This window comes from Vulpes lagopus, chromosome 14 (genome assembly GCF_018345385.1).
Source record: "Vulpes lagopus strain Blue_001 chromosome 14, ASM1834538v1, whole genome shotgun sequence".
NCBI lineage: Eukaryota > Metazoa > Chordata > Mammalia > Carnivora > Canidae > Vulpes > Vulpes lagopus.
Genome location: NC_054837.1, coordinates 36554105 through 36580064, shown reverse-complemented (window position 1 = coordinate 36580064; position 25960 = coordinate 36554105). Strand labels below are relative to the sequence as shown.

The 25960-nt window shown below is 45.7% G+C and overlaps 1 protein-coding gene across 8 annotated transcripts; it reads left to right on the top strand.

Moving 5' to 3' along the window:
* Positions 1 to 143: 143 nt before the first annotated feature.
* Positions 144 to 25621, top strand: ZNF605 (zinc finger protein 605). 8 transcript variants are annotated; one of them, XM_041729100.1, is made up of 6 exons: positions 144 to 278; positions 4391 to 4501; positions 6594 to 6767; positions 14038 to 14158; positions 14596 to 14688; positions 18802 to 25621. In XM_041729100.1, exons 3-6 carry the CDS (start codon positions 6753 to 6755, stop codon positions 20595 to 20597), a joined length of 2025 nt encoding a protein of 674 aa, XP_041585034.1. In that variant the 5' UTR covers positions 144 to 278; positions 4391 to 4501; positions 6594 to 6752; the 3' UTR covers positions 20598 to 25621. The 8 variants fall into 8 exon arrangements, with proteins under 8 accessions (XP_041585034.1, XP_041585030.1, XP_041585032.1 ...); XM_041729098.1 differs by having other exon boundaries at positions 153 to 181; XM_041729097.1 differs by having other exon boundaries at positions 226 to 278; positions 4152 to 4501.
* The last annotated feature ends 339 nt before the right edge of the window (positions 25622 to 25960 follow it).

The window sequence follows — 25960 nt, the reverse complement described above, 5'->3', positions numbered from 1 at the left end:
CCCAAGCAGCCCCGACGGGCTTTCCGCTGGGAACCTCGGCCCTGCCGATTGGAAGAGGCGCGCCGCAGAGCCCTCTGGGAGATGTAGTTCCGGGCGAGCGGCACTCTGGGGGATGTAGTTCTGCACGCGCACTTCCGCGGTCGGCCGCGTGAGCCCCGGCGCGGTGGGCCTGAGCCGGAGGGTGTGTGCGGCGGGGGGCGGGGCGGCCGGGGCGGCCTGGGTGTCGGTGCGGGCCCCGCGGTGTCCTCGGCGCACGAGCGAACTGGCTCCGGAGCCCGGTGCGAGGATGATCCGGAGTGAAGGATCGGGCGTGGGAGCGACGGGGGGCGCGAAGCAGGGGGCGGCGGCGGGGGCCGCCTGGTGTGGCCGTGTCGCTAGGGCCCCCGGAGGGCCGAGATGCTGGCGAGTCTGATGAATCAGGGACCTGGGGCTTGGACGGCACCAGTGTTGGTGAAGCCGACCGAGGGAGCTGAGTGGGGTCGGGGGTGCAGGATCCCCTGGACGCGCCCCCTGGCTGTGGGATGCGCTGAGGGTGCCTTGGGGTGCTTTGTGGGAACCCGTTTGGGGGCGTTCCGAGGGCTCGGAATGGATGGGCCGAGGACTTTATTGACTGGGAGGCCTGTTGGATCTCAGCTGAACCCTGGGCTCCTGGGACGCAGGAGGGTTGAGACGTGTCCCGCCCTAGTAGGGTGCAGGAGAGAGTTCGCTGCAGAGAACCCCTTGCCTGGATGACTGAAGCATGGCCAGATGCCAGTCCTCCAAACTCCCATCCTTTGCCTCCAGCGGTGCGCTGGACCGAAGTTCCCGCTGATCAGTCAGGACCAAATGTGCGGCGTGCACAAGGCATCTGGATGCAAGTGGACGGGTGGCCCACTGGGGGCTGAGAAGCAGCAGGCGGTGGGAGTATTAGTTGGAGGTACCAGGGTATGTGGGTTTATGCAGAGGTGGTGGCCCTCTCCGGTAATGGTTAGGAGCACCTGCAGGGGTGTTAGTCATGGTGGGCAAGCATGGGCTGTATTAGAAAGTGAGGTATCAGGGAGGGGAATGGTTGGGGCTCCTGGATAATGAGGGATTGGCTGTGCCTTAGGGTTAGTGACAGGGGGCTAGCAAGCCTGAGGGGGCTCTGTTGAGTGGATGCATAACTGGAGGAGGAAGGACTGGAGTCCTGGGGTGGTTCATGGGGACTCAGTGTTGAGGATCTCACTGACTCCACGACTGGTCAACGAATAGAATAGACTCTGTCGAGATTATTGGGTGGGAGTGTGGGGGAACCAGTGATGGGTTTTTTGGCCTCAGTGGTGAGAAACCTGTGATGAGGGACTGTGCTGTCATAAGCAGTCAGGGGGCCTCTAGGGTTAGGGTTAGGGTTGGTGCATGGGGCTGAGCAAGGAAGAGCCTGGAATGATCAGGAGTAAAGAGTCCTGCGATATCTGACTGGGGGCGGGGCTGTGGAGAGACTTGGATTTTCCTGACTTGTATACTCCTGCGTGTTGGTTTTGTCACTCAGGGGTTGATGATAGGGGGCTTTGCCGAAGGAGTCACTGGGGATCTGTATGTGTGAGAGGTCCTGGAGGCACAGCCTGTAAAACCGGAAGATGGGGTCCTGGTGGGATGATGGGCAAGTGGGGTAACTGATAGTGGGGCTTGTGATGCTCAGTGGCTGTGTAGACTGGAGACTCATGACGGCTCCGTTGTGTTCAGTGAGCGAGGGCCTGGAGAAGTCTCAGGCAGTCAGTGTGGGTACACGGGAGCCTCTGAGAGCTGAAGTTCCGTCCGCGGCTGAGGTGGCAGGGGGGGTTCAGTCTATTCCAGATCTGGTGGGGGGGCTGTGTGGGACTGAGACCATCTTTGGTGATGGGACATGAATTGTGTTGGTGGGTTTGGGTGCTCATGCATTGACTCAGGCAAGACTCTGATGTAGTGACTTCTGCTGAATGACTATATTCTTTTTTGTTCTTGGTCCTTCTCACTTGGCACATTACATTGTTGGTTTGTGACAGCTCCTTATTTCAGTGTTCTCTGTGACCCTGGTGGCCGTAGGTCCTACCCCATGCTGGCTCAGCCTCCTTGCCCTTCTCCATCCCTGTCTAGCTCCAGCCCTCTGAGTGTGGTGCTCCTTTGTGGGCTTGATCCTCCCACAGCCTTCCCCAGTGGGTTCCTACCTCTCTTCTGGGCTCAGCTAAAAGTCCTTGATTTCCAGAAGGCCTTTTCCAACTGTGTGAGAGAGTATCCTCTATCCATCCATCCCACTGTCGTATTTAAAATTTTTTTCCAAGCACTCTCACAGTCTGAAATTCTTTTATTTGCTTGCTTGTTTCCTATCTTAGAATGTCTTTCTTAGAGAGCAGGGACCCTGTCTGTCTTGTTCAGTGGTCTCTCCCATGTGTTAGAACAGCCTGCTAGTAAGAGGTGGTCAGCAAATTGATGCTTTCCTGGTCAGTAGATGAGATGTGAGCATGTGTGTACATGTGAGTGTAAGCACGTGTGTGAAGGTGTGTATATGTGAGTGAGCACATGTGAGCACGTGTATATATGAGAGCGCACGTGAGTGTGAGCTCTACATTTGAGTGTGTGGGTGTGAACATATATGTGCATGTGAACGTGTGTACATGGGAGTGTTGAACATGCGAGTGTGAGCATGTGTCCATGGGAATGCATGAATGTGTACATGGGAGTGTGTGAACGTTTATGTGTGTGTGACTGTGTGTACGTGTGAGCATGTGTATATGTGAATGCGAGTGCATGAATACATGTGAATGTATGTGTATGTATATGTGTGTGACCATGTGTGTACTTGTGAGCCTGTGTATATATTGAATGTGAGAACTTGAGTACGTGTGTGTGAGCATGAGTATGTGTGCATCTGAGTGTGTGAGTGCATATGTGTACATGTGAATGAATGAACATGTGTGAACATGTGTATTTTTTAAATTTTTTATTTATTTATGATAGTCACAGAGAGAGAGAGAGAGAGAGGCAGAGACACAGGCAGAGGGAGAAGCAGGCTCCATGCACCGGGAGCCCGATGTGGGATTCGATCCCAGGTCTCCAGGATCGCGCCCTGGGCCAAAGGCAGGCGCCAAACCGCTGCGCCACCCAGGGTTCCCGAACATGTGTGTTTGTAAGGGTGTGTGTGTCCTCACAATATGAGATGTGCCTGAGAGCAGAGTGCAGGAGAATGTCAGGATCCTGGAGGAGGAAGCCAGAGTGACAGTTTTGGATGTTAGTATAGTTGGCACATTCCCTTTTCCAGAGGTGACAGAGAAGATCTGTGCATCAACCCAAAAGGGATCCGAACTAAATAGCTTCCAGGGCAGGTGGGCCTTGATCCCAGGAAGCCCAGGTTTGGGTAGCAATAACTTCTCACACTCATTTTCTCAGGGCTTCCTGGACCCCCTACCAGTGTCCAGGAGCCTGGAGGGGCACCCTGGGCATCTACCTGTGGAGATAGCTCTCTGCTCTTCCAGAACGTTTTTTCCTGAGATTTGCCCTGGAGCCATGTACACTCTTCACACTGGACTAAATGGAGTTCAGTTTCATTCTGGGGGTCTGACTGTGTCAACACCCTACAAGAGGGCGACACTTGTGTTATCCTTCTCTTTTTGTGCTGCCAGCCATTCCTCCTGGCTAGATGCCCTTGCTCTGCTCCTCCCACTGCTTGGGTCAAAATTCACAATCCATCCTGTCTTTCTAGACCGTGGTTCCTGACTGCTCCACAAGAGCCCCCAATGTTAACATGGGGACCTCCGTCCTCTCAGTGACAGAGAAGGAGACATTTAAGGCTGTCAGGTGATGCCGCCACAAGTTGACCCACAGGGTCAGTCAGAGCCAAGTGGTGCTCAGTGTTTCTCTTCTGACTCTGCTCTGTGTGCACAGGGCCCGGCTCCGCTGCCTGAGCTGTGGGGGGGCCCTGGACCTGTGGTGCTGAGCACAGCCCTTGGCCAAGCTGGAGTAGGTGGTAAATGCCTGGCAGGGGCTGGCGCCGAGGCTCTGCTCTGGTTAGCTGCCCTGGGGTCAAGCCGGCAGTGGGCTAACATCCAGGCTGACTTCTCTGTCCACTGGGACATTGGGGACAGCCGCCCTATGCTTCAGCGAGACAAAGAGCTCTTGCTCTGCAGCTTCTGCAGGAACTCTATCCTCCCTTTGTTCAGTTTATTTTCTGGAAAGGAACCCACAGACCTGTCCACCACGTTTGGCCTTCCTGAGCAGCCCATCAGCCTGCGGAGACCAGCGGGGCGCACCGCTGGGCTCAGCTGCAGCTCCTGGCCTGCTGGAGGCCCCCTGCCAGCGCGGGCAAGTCTACCCTGGCAGGGTTGCTACAAAAGCTGGAGTTTGTCCCTCTCGTCCTGTGGTATACTGGGGACGGTGATTTTTGGACATTTCCTTTCAGGTATGTTCCCAGGAGGGAAATCACATCTCTGCAATTTCACGCCTGTCGAGTCCTTGGCTTTCATCTCATAACTGGTTCATGACTTGGTGCATGAAGGAAGGAATTCAAAGTGTAAGTGTGTGTACACATCAAGATGGAGTATTTTTTGTTTATTATACTTACCTGAAATCTTGCTTTTGTTTTTTCCAATAACTCTGCCCAACATACCTGTTACGTAGTTTGCAATTTCGTTAAAACTTTTTACTTTATTTTTTTTAAGATTTTATTTATGTGTTCATGAGAGACACAGAGAGAGGCAGAGACACAGAGGGAGAAGCAGGCTCCTGGAGGGGAAACTGATGTGGGACTCGATCCTGGAACTCCAGGATCACGCTCTGAGCCGAAGGCAGATGCTCAACCACTGAGCCACCCAGGCATCCCTCTTAAAACCTTTTTAAAATAGCAGTTTTACTCAGTTATGCGGTTATTTGGCCTGTTGAGGAAATAATTAAAATCCAAACCCACCAACCCAAAAATCTCTTTAACAAAAGCAGAAGAAAAAGAAAAAGTTTTATTGTTGAATAAAAATTAAACTTTAAATGAGAATACAGTGAGCTTTGCAGGCGACCTGCTGAGGAGATTACAGAGATGGAAAGAAAGCTCAGTCTTCTCTGTATAGCTAGGCAGGTGTACCCCATTACACACATATTCTCAGGATAAATGATAGGTTGTCACACATAGTGCACACTGCGTGTCCTGGTACTTAGGGAGGCCCTTGTCAAGAGGAAAAGTAGACTCCTTGTGTCTTTGTGATAGGAAGTAGTTTTAAAGTAGTTTTATACCTGGAAGCCAGGTGCCAGTCCATACTCGGGGAGGGTTCGGACTTCCTGACATGGGAAATGGGAGCCTGACTTCCTGGACAACTTCAAGGAGAGAGCTCCCAGGTCCTGGGGAAGGACAATTTGGAACTGGAACTGGACCAGCTTATTTAGCTTTAGAAAGGATTTACACACATTTAAAGGGGCAGAGAAAGAATATACAATTACGGGTTTTCTTTTTTCTTTTTAAATTTATGATAGGCACACAGTGAGAGAGAGAGAGGCAGAGACACAGGCAGAGGGAGAAGCAGGCTCCACGCACCGGGAGCCCGACGTGGGACTCGATCCCGGGTCTCCAGGATTGCGCCCTGGGCCCAAGGCAGGCGCTAAACCGCTGCGCCACCAGGGATCCCAATTATGGGTTTCTAAAGTGCTCTTTGAGTAGGACTCAAGGAAGGGACTCTCTTTCCCTTTTCTGCATGAGGGAGAACTCACTTGCTATCTAGTTTTTATGTCACGGTCACCCATGCTGGCCTCTGAGCTCATGTCCCCCAGAGGTGTTAGCTGCTGTCCCACGAGCTCCGGTGACCTGCCCTCGGGCAGGGCTGGAAGAGCACCAGGGCCAGCGCCGCAGACAGCCCTGCGTCCCACCACCCCGTCGGGCATCTCTAGGCAGTGACGTAGACCCTCACGAAGAAGCAGATTTTGGAGCATTGTCCTTGGGGCACGGAGGAGTGTGGCAGATGAGGAAGGGCAGCTCTTCGGGGATTCTGATCTGCCTCCATTATGCCTTGGAAGTGTAGCCTGGCGGTTGGTTCCTGCTGGTTTCTCAGGGCAAGGACACTACCCACACACAAGCCTCGGTCTCCTCCGCGGCCTCTCTTCTTTTTACTATTTCTGTTGGCTCCTCTGGTCGAGGCTTTCCTTTTGCTCCTGGGCTAATTTCGGAGTAGAGAGCTAGCACCCAGGCGACTTCATCATCTTGATCTAAGAGGCGTCTTCTGTTGACCATCCTGCCTAGAGATGAGTTGCATTTTACTCTGTAGCACCTGCCCCAAGAATTTCATGTAATTGCCCCCCAGAAGTAGGGCTGCAGAATGAGTGGGCTAGGTGCTATTTCTGGACTTTGTTGATGTCTGCAGTGCATCTGGTTTGATGATACTCCTCTGAGGGTGTTTGGCTGAAGCCTAAAGCAAGTGGCCTGAATATGGCATTTATGTTGGGGGCCAGGGCTGCAGTGTGTGGTGCAGACGTGGCCAGAGGCAGACTTGCCGGTAACTCATCTTGCATCCTGCTGCTTACCCCTAGCCTGGTTCAAGTTGTTTGATTTCCCAGTGAGAGAGAACCAAGATTAGATTCCCACAGTAATTACGTCATCTAAAAGAAAATTCCCACTGCGTCTCCAGGCCGTGATTGAGGGACATGATAACTCATGTGTGAGAAGGAAGAAGAGGCCTCAGGACTAGGGGTGCCCTGTCAGTTTACAGACATTTGACCAGAGGCCTCTGCAGAGCGTCAGGACGGAGAGAAGTCACAGAACGAGCAGATTTTCCAAGCAGCAGAAAATGATCAAGTCACAGGTGAGTTATTTGTTCTCCGATAGTTTTTTTCCCATAGATGTGACAAAGCTCGTGGGAAAGCTCTAAATACATTTAAATCGTAATCAGAAAATATCAACTTGGAAAGAAGGTGTCAGAGAGCAAAGTGGATTATGGAATCATACAGAAATCTTAAAGTCAAAGCATGGATATTTAGGAGACAAGGTACTTCATTGCCAGAGGTGAGCTGCAGGCCGTCCCCAAGTTTCCCACAGTGGAGGCAGGAGGGGAAGCAGTGGAGTGCTTGCTTCCTCTGACAAAAGCAGACTAGCTACTCTGTGCCAGCGACCCCTTCCTAATGGTTACTTACACAGACGGTACTTTCATGACTGTTTCTGTGGGTGACAGAGTGGACAAAGTCCTAAGTAAACCCTGTAATAAATGAACTTATTTCCCAGTGCTGTTTCTTAACAGTGTTCCTCAATGTGAATCTAAAGTAAAACTCAGAACACAGGTTGTTACAGGACCAAACCTGTGGGCCTGCACCACCCTATCTTACTTATATTCTAGCTGTAGGAAACAAACCAAAGTCATCTTGCAGAACTGATCATTGCAAAACCTTCAAATGGCCCCATAAATATTCTGTCAGTTGGGATTTTGGTACATTTTAGGAAGAAATGTTTCTGCTTCTATTGGCAAAAGCTGGGCATGGTGGTATTCTAGACCTTTAGCCCTTTCTGCTTTTTGTTTGTTTCTTTTGTTTTTGTTTTTTTTAATATTTATTTATTCATGAGAGACACAGAGAGGCAGAGACACAGGCAGAGGGAGAAGCAGGCTTCATGCAGGGAGCCCGATGTGGGACTCAATCTCAGGACCCTGGGATCATGACCTGAGCCGAAGGCAGACGCTCAACCACTGAGCCACCCAGGTGCCCCTCTTTCTGCTTTTTTGACTCAAGAAATGGAGAGTGTCCCGATGGCTGGGGTACAAGTCAGCAGTGCAGTCCTAGAGGACACAGGTGGGTCTCCTGGCAACAAAGCGCTTACAGAGGGTGCCCCCACAGGGTTAGCATAGCCTCCAGGGTGGCTTTCCATTGTGTGCCCTTCCGCGCTGGGTCTTTAGTCCAGTCTGGATAATGTTGTTTTCGGGGGACTGCTTGGGGCATGTCCTTCCAAATCACTGTGTCCACGACCTCGGGTTCGTGGTCCACACTTCATTAGACGTGGGCAACATCTGGGATGCTTGGCCCAGAGAGTGCAGAACCAGAGTCTATCCTCCGCTGTCTCCCGTTGGCCCATGAAGAAGGTGTCTTTTTTGGCTCAGCACAGAGTCTATGCTCCAAGCGTTTGCATGAGCTTGGAAAGGCAGTGCTGGAAGTTGTTTCTTTCTTTTTTTTTTTTTTTTTCCAGTAGGATGGGAAAGCTTTCAGGAGCAGGTCCAAAAAAACAAAGATCATTCATATCATTCAATGCCATACTTCCCTGGGTGCTAGGGTTATTCTGGTTTTATTCTTCTGTTGCTAGTATCAGTGTGTCCCATTTAGTAATCAAAACTTTTTAAAAGTTCGTCTCCTGTTTTCATCCACACCCGTTGTCTGGAAAGATTGATTGTATGCATGAAGGGCAAATATTATGTAACTTAACCAGAAAGATGCATCATGTTTAGAATTGGCTAGCAGGGCACCTGGGTGGCTCCATTGGTGAAGGCCATGATCTCAGAGTCCTGGGATCAAGCCCCACATTGGGCTTCCTACTCAGTGAGGAGTCTGCTTCTCCCTCCCTTCTGCTGCTGCCCCTGCTTGTGCTCTCTATCTTGCTCTCTCTCTCTCCCAATTAAAATAAATAAAATCTTAAAAAGGGGGGGGGGGGATTGGCTAGCTAAATACAGATACCTCCATGTCCAGAATTCTCAAATGATTTTAAATGACTTTGCATAGTCTCGTGTTCATTAAACCTTCAGGAAGAGGTGATAGGGGATGGAAGCCTTGTGTAGTGCCTGCCATGGAGCCTGAGCCATCAGCAACTAGAAAAGATGGGTGTGTATGTGAAGGCAGCAAAGACAAGCATCCTTTTGGGGAAATGCTGCATGGGGGTCCCAGGTTGTTCTCTTGAGCTGTGTAATTGGGGCTGGGATTATGTTGACCCCTTTAGTCAGCCACATAAATCTTGTCTTTAACTATCCACTAAAACAGTCTCATGGCTAATCTTGGGCTATTCTCAGATGCAATGAATTGAGGAGACCCCCAGAAAGGAACAAATGTGGTTATGGAAGGCCTGTATAGTGTGGCCCAAGTCAGCGGAACCCATGGGGATGGTTGACCAGACTTCAAGAGAGTGTCCACTGCAGTCATATCTAGTAAAAAAGCCATATAAGGGACAGAAGGCCCGATGAGATCTACCTGTCCAGAACATCCTGACCCATTGCCCCGAGAACTTGTCTCCGGGCAGTGTTGCTAGCTTGAGCAGCGTGTGGAAGCCTACATGTGTGTTTTGTGCTGTTTCAGCATCTCCTGATGGCACGGGCAGCATGTGCACACATGCCCAGCTGGCATCTGAGTCTGTGCCATAGGCCAGCCTCGTGTGCTTTGTGGTGGGATCAGATTCAGTCTCCACGTTTAGTTGATTGGAGCAAGGTTGTTGGCCAGTATAGGGGCCTTTTTGGTGAGCATCGACATGGGTAGCCACAAGCTTATGAAGAGCAGAACTTACTTCCACCCAAAAGGGTCATTCCTGTAGGAGGGCTTGTTTTATATGCCAGGCTGAAGCTCACCTGGGGTCTGAGCTAGGGCCCACAAGGAAGGCAGGTCAGTCTTCCACATACCCTGTGTCATGGCCCTAGCTGTGGCTGCTGCCATCTGGGCCTGGGGCCAAAGGCTGGCAAGAGTCTACACAGGCATGAAGTCAGTACCAGTAACACATTCAGTGAGGAGGACCAGAATAATAGTGCTTTGGAGCCTGTGGTGCCACGTCTGGTGTGGGGAGGGCAGCTTCCCCTGGGCAGCCCGTCAGGTAAAGGCTTCGGTTTGCCTGAGGTTGGGACTGAAAAATCCTAGGGGTTTTTTTTTGTTGTTGTTGTTTGGTTTGTTTTTGTTTTTTTGTGTTTTTAAGATTTTATGTATTGATTGATGAGAGAGACACACAGAGAGAGGCAGAGACACAGGCAGAGGGAGAAGCAGGTTCCTCACAGGGAGCCTGATGTAGGACTTGATTCCCAGACCTGGGATCATGCCCTGAGCCGAAGGCAGGCAATCAACCACTGAGCCACTCAAGGGTCCCCAAAAATCCTAGTTTTTAACCAGGAACCTGACTCCTCCTGAGTTTTAGGGTGTGTGTAAATTTATGTTATTAACATCACAGTCAGGACTTGGAACAATTCCAGTTCTCCAGAGACATTCCCTGAGTCTGGTCCTCCTGCATCTCCAACGCGTGACCCCAACTGACGTGTCCTCGGTCAATGGGAAGTGACAGACTCAGCCTTTCCCAGAATGTTAGAGCATGTAACCTTCTGATTCTGGCACTTTTCACTCCTATCGTCGAGATCGTCCATGTCTGAAACAGTCTTTTCTGTCACTGAGCAGTGTCACCAATAGTATCCCATTACATGGACACGCCATTTTGCTTAGCCTTCCACTTTTGAAGGGCACCTTACTTGCTTCTACTTTGTAACTCGTGATCACCTGCATATAGTTTGAACAGAAATCTTGAGGTGAGCAGAAGTTTTCAGTGTACTTGGGCAAGCACCTGGAATTAGAATTGCTGGGCTGTGTGGTCATCAGTGCTCAGCTTTCTGGGAAGCTTCCATAACACCTTCCGGGGTCACTGCGCCATTTCTGCGTTCCCACCTTCAGTGCATGAGTGCTGCTGCTGCTGCTGCTGCGCGTCCTCGCTGGCATTTGTCACTGTTTGTGTGGGTTTTAAAATTAATGTTAGCAATCTAATAGGTATGTGGTAACCTCTCATTATACTTTTTTTTTAAAATTTTTTTCTTTATTTATTTATGATAGTCACACAGAGAGAGACAGAGAGAGGGAGAGACACAGGCAGAGGGAGAAGCAGGCTCCATGCAGGGAGCCCGACGCGGGACTCGATCCCAGGTCTCCAGGATCACACCCTGGGCCAACGGCAGGCGCCAAACCACTGCGCCACCCAGGGATCCCCCTCTCATTATACTTTTAATTCATATTTCCCTATTGATAAATAATGCTAAACATCTTTTCATGTTTATTTTTTATCTGTATATCTTTTGGTGAAGTGTGTGTTAAGATCTTTTGTTTTTTAAGATTTTATTTATTTCTTCATGAGAGACAGAGAGAGACAGAGGCAGAGGCAGAGGCAGAGGGAGAAGCAGGCTCCATTCAGGGAGCTGACGGGGGACTCGATCGTGGGTCTCCAGGATCACGCCCTGGGCGGAAGGCGGCGGTAAACCGCTGAGCCACCTGGGCTGCCCTGATTGTTGAGTTTCAAAACTTCTTTATTCTGGATACAGGTGCTCTATCAGATGAGTGATTTTCTTTCTTTCTTTTTTTTATTTTTATTTTTAAGATTTTATTTATTTATTTATTTATTTATTTATTTATTTATTTATTTATTCATGAGAGAGGCAGAAACATAGGCAGAGGAAGAAGCAGGCTCCCCTTGGGGAGCCCAATGCAGAACTTGATCCCAGGACCCGGATTATGCCCTGAGCTGACGGCAGATACTCAACAACTGAACCAACCAGGTGCCCCAGATGGGTGCTTTTCAAATATTTTCTCATAATCTGTGCCTTGTCTATATTCTCTCTCTTAACAGTGTCTTTCACATAGAAAAAAAAAAAAAGATAACTTTGTAAATGTCTGTTTCATTGATTTTTTTTCTTAAATTGACCCCATGTTTGATGTTGTATCTAAAAACTCACTGCTGGGCAGCCAGGGTGGCTCAGCAGTTTAGCGCTGCCTTCAGCTCAGGGCCTGATCCTGAAGACCTGGGATCTAGTCCCAACTCAGGCTCCCTGCATGGGGCCTGCTTCTCCCTCTGCCTGTGTCTCTGCCTCTCTCTCTGTGTGTCTCTCATGAATAAATAAATAAATAAATAAATAAATAAATAAATAAATAATCTTAAAAAAAAAAAAAAACTGCTGGCACACCTGGGTGGCTCAGTTGGTTAAGTGTCTGCCTTCAGCTCAGGTGACAATCACAGGGTCCTGGCATCAAGCCCTGCATCAAGCTCCTTGCTCTATGGGGAGTCTGTTTCTCCTTCTCCCTCTGCTTGCTCCCTCCTGCTTATGCATGAGTGTGCACATTCTCTCTAATAAATAAGATCTTTTAAAAAATAAAAACTCACTGCCAAACCCAGCATCATGCAGGTTCTTTTTCCCCAGAGCTTTATAGTTTTATGTTTTCCATTTAGGTCTATGATCCATTGTGAATTAATTTTTATATAAGGTATGAGGAATGTGTTGTTGAGGTTTATTCTTTTGCTTGTGGATATGCAGTTGTTCTAGCACCATTTGTTGCAAAAACTCCTTTCTTCATGGAATTGCTTTGCCTTTTGTCAAAAATCAATTGAGCATATGGGGGTCTAGTTTTAAGCTGCCTTTTCTGTTGCATTCATCTAGTATCTATCCTTTGACTAACACTACCTTGTCTTAGTACCTGTGGCTTCATAGGAAGTCTCAAAACCCGGTCATGTGAATCCTGCAACATTGTTCTTTTCCCACTTGTTCATTTGCCTTTTGTCCCAAGCCTTCTATATCCTTGTGTCATGGCCTCTGTGACACTTTATTTTTTTCTTGAAAAGACTGAAACATTTTAAGAACATGATTTTTATTCTATTCATATTTCTAGCACCTCTTATAGTTTGGGGAGCCTTAGTTGCACAATACGTGTGTTCCAGAAGATCCAGAAGGGGCTAGCTAGTCCTCACAACGTGGGTGCAGAGCCAGAGGGAGGAGTGTTGTAGGGATGTAGACAGAAACCAAAAAATAGGACTGTTGTTTGGCAGATGGGTGCCAGGAATGTGGAAGATCTGACAGTAGGTGGGACTCGATAAGAATTCTTCCCAAAGGGTATCCCTGGGTGGCTCAGCGGTTTAGCGCCTGCCTTTGGCCCAGGGCGCAATCCTGGAGTCCCGGGATCGAGTCCCGGGTCAGGCTCCCGGCATGGAGCCTGCTTCTCCCTCTGCCTGTGTCTCTCCCTCTCTCTCTCTATGTCTATTATAAATAAATGAATAAATCTTAAAAAAAAAAAAAAAAAAGAATTCTTCCCAAATACCAGTGGCACTGTCCTTGAGAAGCACTGTGCTTGGGATGCCTGGGTGGCTTAGCAGTTGGGCATCTGCCTTTGGCTCATGGCATGATCCTGGAGTCCCAGGATCGAGTCCCACATTGGGCTTCCTGCATGAAGCCTGCTTCTCCCTCCTTGTGCCTCTGCCCCTCCCCACCCTCTGTGTCTCTCATGAATAAATAAAATCTTTAAAAAGAGAGAGAGAGAGAAGCACTGTGCTTGAACACAATGTAGTCTAATTTCTTTTTTTTTTTAATTTATTTATGATAGTCACAGAGAGAGAGAGAGAGGCAGAGACACAGGCAGAGGGAGAAGCAGGCTCCATGCACTGGGAGCCCGACGTGGGATTCGATCCTGGGTCTCCAGGATCGCGCCCTGGGCCAAAGGCAGGCGCCAAACCGCTGCGCCACCCAGGCATCCCCTGTAGTCTAATTTCTTAATGGATAGGTAGATGGATAGATGAGTGAATTCAAAATGATAAGTATCTTAACATATTTGTTTCTCTTGAGGTATAATGTAAGATTAGGATATTATATTAAATATCAATTGCTGTGTAACAAATTACGCTAACCTTCAGTGGCTAAAAACACAAACATTTACCCCACAGTTTCTCTGGGTTGAAGTTTGCCGGCTGCACCTACATCTGGTTCCTGTTCAGGATTTCACATGGCCCTGTGACAAGGATGGTGGGCCAGGCTGTGGGGCTTTCAGGGTGCAGTAGGGAGATGGTCCTCCTCCAGGCTTGGTCATGTGGGAGTTGCGTGCCTCAGTTCCTTGCCGCAGGACTGCTTCACTGCATGGCAGCTGGATTCCCCCGAGAGAGCAAGACAAGCTTCCCAAGAGGGGAGTAACCTCAGACATGCCATCCTACTGCGGTTGCCTTCAGCGTCAGTGAGTCAGTAGGTCCAGCACACATTCAGGAGGGGAGTACGACACAAACACAGACACCAGGAGTCAGAGATGGGCGAGGCTGCCTCCCACCCTGGAGGAGAAAGCCCATATCCTGCCATGAGGACTACCTCAGGTATAACAATGATTATGCTTTTCTAGATCTCCTTTGAGGATGTGGCTGTGGACTTCACTTTGGAGGAGTGGCAGCTACTCAATCCTACTCAGAAGAACTTGTACAGAGATGTGATGTTGGAGAACTACAGCAATCTAGTTTTCTTGGGTAAGAATATTCTTTTTTTTTTTTTTTAAATTTTTATTTATTTATGATAGGCACACAGTGAGAGAGAGAGAGAGAGGCAGAGACATAGGCAGAGGGAGAAGCAGGCTCCATGCACCGGGAGCCTGACGTGGGATTCGATCCCGGGTCTCCAGGATCGTGCCCCGGGCCAAAGGCAGGCGCTAAACCGCTGCGCCACCCAGGGATCCCAAGAATATTCTTATATAAATAGTGTGTATCCAATAACTGGGGCCTCTAAAATGTTTACTAATTTTGGACTTAAGTTTCAGATGTCAAAGATTCTTTAATTTCTATACCCAATTGAAAGATTTTTGGTTCACTTGCTTTGTTTTATAACCTTTGCAGTGGATATTCTTCATATTTAAGAGTCCATCATTGCAAGGAATTGGGTCCAAGTTGTCTGTGTTTCCACTGAACAGGTTATCACATTATCAGACCTGATGCAATTTTCAAGCGGGAGCAAGAAGAGCCGTGGATGGTGGAGAAAGAAGTTCTAAGTCAGAGCTTTGCAGGTGAGCAGGAATCAGGTGTATGTGTACGTGCAAATTGAATCCCGGGTTTTTGATGATGGGTTGCTTATAATGTTTTGAAAAGTTATTCATAAAACTGCTGGAAGTTCCTAAGTCTTTAGAGTTGGCTCAGGCCTAGTGACCTGAGTTCTCCTGGTTTCTAATGTGCTCTGTCCTGGTCTCCACATCAGGATGTGTCCTCTTTGTGCGGAGCTGCTGATGGCACGTTCCCCCTTCCCTAGACAGCGGCACGAGCTGGTGGCCAGCATTTAGGACAAGGATCCTCCTCCCAGCCGCCTCAGCTCCCTCCTCCTCTCCTGCGCTTCCACCCAGCAGGGGTGGGCTTCCTTCTTCCTCCTGAAGAATTCATAACTTTCTCCTGTTACAGGGACGCCGACTGAGTCCTTCTTTTTTTCTTTTCTCTAATTTGCCAGATTTCTGATTTAAACCCATAGAGAGTAGAAGATGCAGGTAGAATAAAACCCAAATATTGTAAGCCTGGTGAGGACACTTTGCCTCGCCCATCTTCTGGGCAGACTGAGCCCTTTGCAGGCAACTCCCTGGGTGCTTTTCACTGCATTGATGTCCACCTTCTTGAGGCTTCTCACTAACCCTTCAAAGAGACTACTGGTTTTCAAACCCCCAAGTGCTGTGTGATAGTTTAACTACATTGATGTTGGAGGACCTCATGGTATGGCAACGTCTTATCCATTTGTTTTTTGTTTTTAATTTCTGTTGCCAGAAGTCAGGGCTAACTCCATTCGAACAAGTTTCTTCCTCCAAGCCTTTCATACATTTTTCTCTGCACTTGAGCCTTTGATCCTCAGATCCTTTCCCCACGTGGACACTATGTGTCTCTTCAGTTTGAGCCATTTCTCATACCCAGGGAGTGTTGATTCCCAGTGCCCACTTAGGATTGCATTATGGGAACTTCGGCCCTAGTCAGACATTATCTGGGACTTTTCACCAATTTTTAACCAAGTAGGTCTTTTTTTTTTTTTTTTTACCAAGTAGGTCTTAATGATTTTTCCCCCCACATAGAAAGACTGCAAGGAACATATTCTCTCTCCCCTGTAGAATTTATAGGGTATATAAAAAATAATAATAATAATTAAAAAATAAATTAAAAAATAAATTAAAAAAAAAAAGAATTTATAGGGTATAATTATTAAATGTTTTATTAAGTGAGTGTTGTGGGGCCAGGTAAGGCAGGACCTTTCTTATCAAGTATTACTTTAGGGCAAAGGTTTTTATCTAAGCAAGTGTCTCAGCTTACCTTAGGAAATACTTCAAATTATAGATGTCCAGTTTCCATTCCCATGGATGATTAGGTCTGGGTATGTGTAGCTTAGAAAATACTAACTGTGCAGATAGGTTTTGTATTCACTCATTAATGTAGAACAACCACTATTATGTGGCATAGAGAAAGAGTCATGAAATAGGAACAGAGAAGTTTAACATAGAATAAAATGCAGAACTATATTTATTCAATAATTCAGTATTTGAACAAAAACTATTTATATTAAAATGCAAGGTTATTTATCAAGATTAATGATGCAGAAGGGAACTGCTTTAGAAGTCCAGTTGTGAATGAACAGTGTTTATCCCACATGTATTGAGGGCTTGCTCTGTGCTATGTATAGATGTACATCAGTGACAAGTACAAACCTATTCCTTGCCCTCAGGGTTTACACTCTTGTGGGGGATGCAGAAGTAAGATGATTACCTCTTTGATAAGCACTATAAAGGAAATAAACAGGATATTGTTAGGATGCCCTCGAAATGATTTTTACACTTGAATGAGCCATGCCGAAAACTAGGAAGAGCATGCCAAATAAAAGGAACAGCTATTGCAAAGGTCCTGAGGCAGGAAAGGCCTTTGGGCTCAAAGGGATGGGAAGGAATTCAGTATGGCTAGCAGCAGTGAGCAAAAGTGGGAGAGGAAGTCAGAGAGATTGGAAAAGATCAGGGCATACCAGAACACACAAGCCATCACAAAAGCATGCATTTTTCATTTTTTTTTTCTTTTTCAGCAAGGGAGTAAAAAACCTGATCACATTTTCTAAAGCTCACTGGCTCTCTGGAGACTAGAACTGGGAGGGAGCAAGAGTGGGAGTAGGAATATCAGTTTGAAAACTATAGTGAAAGCAGGCAGTGTGGACCAGAGTATGACAGAGACAAGTGGGTTCACCTGTGCCTGGCCCTGAATAATACCAGTAAGAAACAACATACTTCTTTTCCAAAATGTCAAGATTTCTTCTTTCTCCTCCTCCTCCCCCTGCCCCTCCTGGCTCCTAGGAGCTCATTATACATCCTTCTTCTTCTCTTCTTCTTTGAGAGAGAGGGCATGGGGTGTACAGGGAAAGAGAGAGAGAGAAGCAGAATCTCAAGCAGACTCCCTGCTGAGCATAGAACCTGACACAAGGCTCAATCCCAGGACCCTGAGACAATGACCTGAGCTGAAATCAAGAGTTGGACGCTCAACCAACTGAGCTACCCAGGCACCCCAAAGGTTTTTATTTCTTAAATATATTTTTTAAAGTTTTATTTAATTATTCATGAGAGACACAGAGGCAGAGACATAGACAGAGGGAGAAGCAGGCTCCATGCAGAAAGTCTGATGTGGGACTCAATCCAAGGACTCTGGGATAGCACCCTGAGCCAAAGGCAGATACTCAACCGCTGAGCCACCCAGGTGTCCCTATTTCTTATTTTGATGCAGTTGAAATACTTGAATATTATTTTATATTATTTATTGACTTGTATATATGTTAATTTTATTTATTGTTTTGATTCTAATTTAAGGTTTTTATTTCTTTACTCAGCTTTCATGAAACCATTTTTTATAAACTCTTTAGGTGGATTTCACACTTACATGTCTATATATGACACTTGCTATTAATCTCCAAACTTTTTCTCAGTCATTTCCATCTCAATAGTTTTAGTACCTCCACTCATGCTGGAAACATTAAATCCTTTTATTTTCTAAATCAGCAGCTCTAACTGGACCTTTTTCTGAAATTCTGATATGTCCAAGAATTAGATAAGTCTCTGCCTACAGCCCCCTACACACACACACACACACACACACACACACACACACACACAATCCTGCAGAGAAGAAGTTGACTTCTATTTGAAGTCTCTCAAAATCTTTTGTCTTGCAGGGTACCTCCTGGGAATGTTACCTCACAATAGCTAGTAAAGAATATCATAAAATAAACAAAACTTCACTTTAAAATATCTAATAAATGGTCATGTTGTGGAAATCACAAATTGTACTTACCAGGTAACAGAAAGTCTATCCTAATGTTATCCAAAGAGTTCTTGTGGTTTGGAATGATTTTCATTGACAGGATTACATATAGGTTCATTATATAAATGATAGATTCAGTTAAAGTGTCAAAAAACCTAAATAAAAGTGTAGATGCTGAGCTCTGGAGAACTCTTGGATAACCCCAAGAAATAGAAGTCAGTGATGTCAGTGATTCAGATGACAATTGTAAATGAGAATGTTCTTTAAATGTATAATGATCGTTCAGGAACCTAATGTTTCTTGACTTTTGGATAAAAACTTGATATCCTGTATTTACTATGCACTGCACTCAGTGTTCCTCCCTTAATAACACAGCATACACCAGTCTTGCTCTTCTGTGTGCTTGTTACTCTTAGCATTCACTGTATTGTGAGGACTCTTGACACAGAGAGTGCTTACCTGTTTTCTTCCCTCATCTTCCCTCTGTATATACAGCAGATAATCAGATTGTTGTTGAGTAAGTAAATCAATCATTCTAGTATTTGAGCATAAACACTCATGATCACTGCTTCTAGAGCGTATTTCATCTTTTCTCATTTAAAGTTTATGTTTATAAACATTTGTAACTTTTAAATGTTTTCATTTCTGTTAGAAAGGTTTTAAAGCTTTTATATAAATTCCAATTAGTTAACATACAGTGTATGTCAAAATTTTTAATGTCCAGTAAGTAGATATTATATTTTGGAGGATTTTGTTTTGTTTGTTTTTAAAACTGGGATCCTAGGCTCTATGTCAGTTTTATTCAATGAGCATAATTGTTGGGGGATTTACACAGTATGATTCATTTTTTTCCTTTTTAGAAGAAGTCTGGCTAGATAACAATCTCAAAATGTGGCACCAGGATAATCAAGACAAGCTTAGAAGTATGGAGAGAGGCCATGAATATGATGTTTTTAGGAAAATATTTCATTCAAGCATTAACTTTGTCCATTTAGGAATGAGACCCCATAAATGTGGCACAGGTGAAAAAAGTTTGAAACATCCTTTTGAGTTTCTTATTCCAAAAAATAACCATGGAAGAAAAAAGCTTGATGAGCTCAATAAGAAATATTTATTCTATATCAAAGCTGATAGAACCCATGGTGGAATGGCATACTGTGGTTGCAGTAAATGTAGAAAAGCTAGCAGTACAGGGTCGTGGCCCAATGCAAACCATATAACACATACAGGAGTCCATTTATGCATGGAGTGTGGCAACGTTTTTAATAAGAAGTCACAGCTCATTATACATCAGCGAACTCACACAGGAGAGAAGCCCTATGGATGCAGTGAATGTGGGAAAGCCTTCTCACAGAAGTCATTGCTCACTATTCATCAAAGGACTCATTCAGGAGAAAAACCATATGGGTGTGGTGAATGTCAAAAAGCTTTCAGTAGGAAGTCACTGCTTATTTTACACCAGAGGACTCACACAGGAGAGAAGCCATATGGATGCAGCGAATGTGGGAAAGCCTTCAGCAGGAAGTCACAACTTAAAAGACATCAGAGGACTCACACAGTAGAGAAGCCCTATGGCTGCAGTGACTGCGGGAAAGCCTTCTCCCAGAAATTAAAGCTCATTACACATCAGAGAACACACACCGGAGAGAAGCCCTATCAATGTAGTGACTGTGGGAAAGCCTTCTTCTGGAAGTCACAGCTGATTACTCATCAGAGGACTCACACAGGGAAGAAACCATATGCATGTAATGAGTGTACAAAAGCCTTCAGCAGGAACTCGCTGCTCATCAGGCATCAGAGGATCCACACAGGAGAGAAGCCCTATGAGTGCGGCGAGTGTGGGGAAGCCTTCATCAGGAAACCACAACTTCTCAAGCATCAAATTACTCACACAGGAGAGAAGAACTATCAGTGCAATGATTGTGAGGAAGCATTCTTTAAGAAGTCAGAGCTGATCAGACATCAAAAAACTCATTTAGGGGAGAAACCCTATGGGTGTGTTGAATGTGGAAAAACCTTCTTTGGGAAGTCACAGCTGCTAACACATCAGAGAACTCACACTGGAGAGAAACCATATGATTGCAGTGAGTGTGGGAAAGCCTTCACCCAGAAGTCCAGCCTGATATCACACCAGAGGACACACACAGGGGAGAAACCCTATGAGTGCACTGAATGTGGGAAAACCTTCAGTGAGAAATCAAGCCTTATTCATCACCAGAGAACCCATACCGGAGAGAAACCCTTTGAATGTGGTGAATGTAGGAAAGCATTTGCCTGGAAGCCACAGCTTCTTAGGCATCAGAGAATTCATACAGGGGAGAAACCCTATAAATGCAGTGAGTGTGGGAAAGCTTTTGTTCAGAAAGTGCAGCTCATTAAGCATCAGAGAAATCATACAGGAGAGAAAACCTATGGATGTAGTGATTGTGCAAAAGCCTTCTTTGAGAAGGCACAGCTTGTTATACATCAGAGAATTCACACAGGAGAGAGACCCTATAAATGTGGTGAATGTGGGAAGTCTTTTACCAGAAAGTCACACCTTATGAGACATCAGAGAATCCATACAGGAGATAAATACTATGTGTGCAGTGAGTGTGGGAAAGCCTTCAGCAGGAAGTCCCAACTCGTGATTCATCAGAGGACTCACATACTCTAGGAACCATGTGAGTGCTGGAATGTGAAAAATCTCCTATCAGACATCATGCCTTCTGACATGTCAGAGGACACACATACACGGGAGGAACCCTGTCAGTGCCCTGGGAAGGCAAGTCTCACCCAACACTTGAGAAAAGAGGGAATCTTTTGAAGTAGACAGTGTAAGAGAGCCTTCTCCTAGAAAACACAACTGGTTACACATTACTGACTTAACATGGAATTCTTATCAATATTGTGGTACAGAATCTTGTAGTCAGAAGTGACAGCTCATTGTTAGAGGAACTACACTCAAGGAGAAACTGGGCTGTTGTAAAAAGCAAGTGAAAGGTTTCATGAAGAAAAGATAACTCACAGTACACTAGAGAATGCATACACAAAGGAAATACTGAGTAGTATGAATTAGAGATTTTAATATAGAAGAGCAGTCCTGATTTGAAGAATTTGGATAAGCATGATCCTATTGAAAGAGTTCTATAACGTTGTGTTTGTTGTATCTAAGTTTTTATTAAAATTGTTATTTTTAAGTGGTAGATGTGTTTAAAGTGTGAAGACTTCTGCTTTCTGCTACAGTGGTATGGCAAGGAACAGATTAATTCCCCTGCCTTGAACAGCTAGAACCTGTAAAACATAAATGAAATGATAGCTTTTGAGATCTATGGCAGGCAGAAGTTTGTGATTCCTGGCAGAAGGTAGAGTGAGGTGAGCCCCATGACAGCCCAGCCTAGTGCCTGGTGGCAGTTCCCAGGCTGCAGTATTGTTGAAGAGAACTGCTGACTTGGCATTTGGGGAGGCCATGGTAGCTAGAAGTTGCAGGGAAAAGTACTGGGGAGGAGGGAGCTTTCCCGAAAGAGGGCTGCAGAAATCCAAGGAGTCCTCTTGAGTCTCTTGGCTTAGTGCTGATCTGCATATGTGTGAAAGGAAAAAGTAGTTCTGGAAAGCTGTAGGCTGAACAGTTCCTAGAAATCAAAGCAGGGCTGCGAGTAAAGTTCCCACCAGCTTTGAACACATGGGGCATCAGGTAGGGTTCTCAGCAGAGTAGACCTTGTGAAGTAATTAACCCTAGATTAAAATCCACTCTGGACCCACAGTGTGTGGCATCCAAAAACTTAGCTGGCATGCGAAGAAGCTACAAGAATACAACTTGTAACCAGGACAAAAAATGATTCAGTAGGAAGAGACATAAAAGAGACCAAGACAGTTGACATTAAATAAGGATGTTCAAGTAGCTTTTATAAATACACAGGAAAATGTGAATGTGATAAAACCTGAAGTGGAAGATGTATTTTAAAAAGCCCAAGTATGGGGATCCCTGGGTGGCTCAGCAGTTTAGCACCTGCCTTTGGCCCAGGGCATGATCCTGGAGTCCCGGGATCAAGTCCCACATCAGGCTCCCTGCATGGAGCCTGCTTCTCTCTCTGCCTGTGTCTCTGCCTCTCTCTCTCTCTCTCTCTCTCTCTCTCTCATGAATAAATAAATAAAATCTTTTTTTAAAAAAAAAAGCCCAAGTGCAACTTCTCAGGATGAAAACAGTAGTATCTGAGGATTTAAAAAAATGACCAAAAAAAGCCAACTTTGGATGGAATTAAGAACAGATCAGACAAAGAAGAAGAAACGTTGATGAACTTAAGTACAAACAAAAACTGTCCAACTGCTGTACACAGAGAAAAAAAAGACTGGAAGAAAAGAGAGGAGGGAGTCAGTTGCAGTGGGACAACCAACATACATCTGAAGTGGAGTCGTAGGAGAGGATGGGGAAGAGGCATGAGAAAGTATTTGAGTAAATAATGGCTGAAATGTTTACACATAGGATGAAAAGTGTGACACAACATATTTCAGATGTTCAAAGAACCCCAAACAAGATATGTAAAGAAAGTTCTGCTAATGGACATCATAGTCAGATTGATGAAGAACTATTGTAAGACACCTAGAGAAAGATAGGATATGGTCACAGAGCAGAGAACGACAGCACACTCCTGCCCAGAAAGTACTTGAGCAAGAAGACAGAGTGACCCCTGCAACCTGGCATTTGTCTGTTACCCATCTTTCAAAAATGAAAGCAAAAGGAGACTTTTTCAGAAAAAGTCAAAGAGAATTTATTAGCTGTAGGCCTTCCTTCAGGAAACCTTAAAGTAAGTTTCAGCACAGCGGGAAAATCATCCTCAATAGAAATGTGGATCTACAGGACAAAATGAAGAGTTCTGGAAAAGATGAATATGTGGATAAACAATAAATGATTTTTTTCTCATTTTAAAATCTTTGAAAAAGGTAATCGATTGCTTAAGGCCAAAGTAGTGACAATGTATTGTGGGAGTAAAGTGTACAACAACAACAACACTTAGGTATGAATTTTCAAACACAGTTAAATAGATTGCATGATGTGAGTTAGAAACCTGTTTCTCAGGCTCAGAGTGACTCTCTAGCAGCTACACTGCACATAGGCTGGACCTGGATAGGTCCTGGTTGTGACCTACTTCTCCCTGCCCTGCACTCTCAGGGGCTGCCCCACTAGTTTTTCTGCTTAGGCTCAACCATGGGAGGGGCTAGGTCAGCCGGTGGGAGAGGAAAGGCTGGAACATGTATTCCTCCCAGCTCCCCTTACTGGACCTTGGTTTTGGGCGAGTGCATGCCTGTATGGCTGCAGCTCCTGCTGGGCAGCGCTCCTCTGGGGCTGTAGACTTCTCAGTTAACACCTCCCTCTCCTTGCTCTTCAGATACTTCACCATCTCTGGTTGGTGTCCTTAATTCTGAACACATATGTAAATAGTCCCTCTATTAAATGTTCTTGAGTTAATATTCTGGGTGTACCATTTGTTTTCTGTGCCATGTTAAATGATGAGCATTTAACAAAATTTTGAGTGTCAACTATTGGTACATGTGCTTCATAGGGCATAGACTGATATCTATCAAGATTTCCCATACTGAGTGTCAATGTTTTCTCTTCGTTTTTAAACAATTCAATAGAAATTACATTACAAAGTTCTTTGTGTTTTTTTGTTTTGTTCTCCTGCAAATGTGAATGGCTCCACAGATTATCATCTGCTACATATCTAATGGTCTTAAAAAATATATATATCTAATGGTCTTGTAGTTATTACCAACCCTTCTTCAATAAGAGAAACTAAAACATTTATGAAGTCTCATGCTATCTCTGGATTAGCCAAGCAATTTACAAAACACATTGGCATTATGTTCAATGTGTATGGACAAAAAAAAGATAATCAGTTACTGCATGAGGTAGAAAGGAATGATTGTGCTGTGCATACCGTCATTCCGTATTGTGCTGCTTTTTATTCTATATAATCTATATAATCTGTAGCCCATGGACAAGATTCTCATGTCAATAGTCAGAATTGCCAGAGTCTCTAAAGCTCCACACCATTGCCCATCACCAACACCATAGTCTAGTCAAGTAGACTACCAATGATCCCCAACACAGCAGCCCCATACGTGGTCATTTGTCAAACACCTCTTAAGAATTTCACCTTTATTTATGATCTCTCACCCAGTCCTTTTCCCTTGGTACCCAGAGCACTTTTGAAGGGAAATAATTGCCATCAGGCTACCCAGCTGCATTTTCTCTCCAGGTGCTTTTCCATTTCAATATGCATTTTGAGGAAGCTTTTCATGCGGGTCTTCCATTTTGTATAACCCTGAAACACACCATTCACAATGCAGTCTGTGCCAATAAACTTGTGTATTACACTGGTCCTGTCTTTAAGGAATTAGCTTGCAAATGAAATCAATGTCTCGAGGCTTGGTAGTTGGAATATAGTGCTGTGACAGTTCCCTGTAACAGTTTCTCTGTAATAGGACTGTGTGCTCTATATCTGATAGCAAAATGGTTTCTACCAATACAGCTCTCCTCGGGCCCCATGTATTTGTCACATAGTGAAGGCAAGGCCATGCTCACTCTCCTCTTAGAAAACTTGGGACCCCTGGGTGGCTCAGTGGTTAAGCATCTGTGTTCGGCTCAGGGCGTGATGCTGGGGTCTGGGGATCAAGTCCTATGTCGCGCTCCCTGCAAGGAGCCTGCTTCTTCCTCTCCCTGTCTCTCTGCCTCCTTTCTGTGACTCTCATGAATAAATAAAATCTTTAAAAAAAAAAAGGAGAAGAGAAAACTTTCTCTCATGATGTCTGCAGCTTAGAAGCAGGCAGCTCACAAGCATGACAAGTAAGAAGTTCCAGCATTGCATGCCCCATCTGTGGATTTAGCGATGCGATCTGATCATTGTTTATTTCCTTTGTGGGGTCTTTGCAATTTAGAGCACAGTCATTACTCATTGTATCCGGGTAGTCTTGACTTCATGTCATTGAGACTGTTACTTCCAGAATGCTAGGACTAAATAAGCCAGGGAACACCAACGTTAATACCTAAATCATTATACTTAGGTATTTTACAACACCTACATCATTACAAGTGCCCAACACAGAGTGTGTTGCTTTAGAAGCAGTCATTGGTAAGATGAAAAGAATACAAATGAAATGACATTTGTCGTTTGAAGTTCTCATTTAAAGCACTGCTATCATTCCTGTCATTAAAATTTATATAAAAGCCACATTAAGCTCAGATTCACAAGAAGATGGGGGAGCAGATTCACTTCTGCTGTTTGTTGGAGTGGTCATGCTAAGGGAGCATTTAAACCACGGACTTGCTACCGCTGTAGCCAGCAAAGTGGCTTGTGGGTTTATCTCCAAACCGTGATGATCACAGGGCAGCTCTCAGTGAATGAGCAAGTTGACGTTTACTTACTCTATCACATGTTTGTACAGAGCAGGATGTGGCAGGTGAGGACACCGGAGCTCCTGGCCAGCTGTGCTTCACATACAAGGTTAGGTCAGGCCACTAATGGGAAAGGTTGGGCCGCTGTCATCTTGTGAGGAGCAGTCTGTGAACTGTCTTCACGGCCTGGCACACCGAGAGCACAAACTGTGCTAGCTCAGCCCTACTGCCGCACTGCTCTTTGCTGTATCGGAGAACAAATTCTTTGTACCTATTGTTTACTCAGTAAACTGTTCAATGACTGAGTATGCGTGTGTGTGATTCTTGGTAACAGGAACCTCTAGCCCCCATTCAGCTAAGCATCGCGAACCAAACCTGAGTTCTCCATCAGCGTCCAGGTTTGTCATCCACACACACCTGAAACTGAGGAAAGTACCTCCCCACTCAGTTGTCGGCGGTGGCCCTTGGTTCACTAGCTGGGGTCTGGGGTCCGTGCTGAAGTAAACCTGCTGCTCACAAACCAACCTGGAGACTCCCCCAGTCCTCTGAAGCCCCAAAGACTACGGTACTTACACTTCAGCTGTACGGAGAGAGCAGCTTCTAAGAAAAACAGGTGGGCCGCATGCACCTTGACCTTCTGTGTC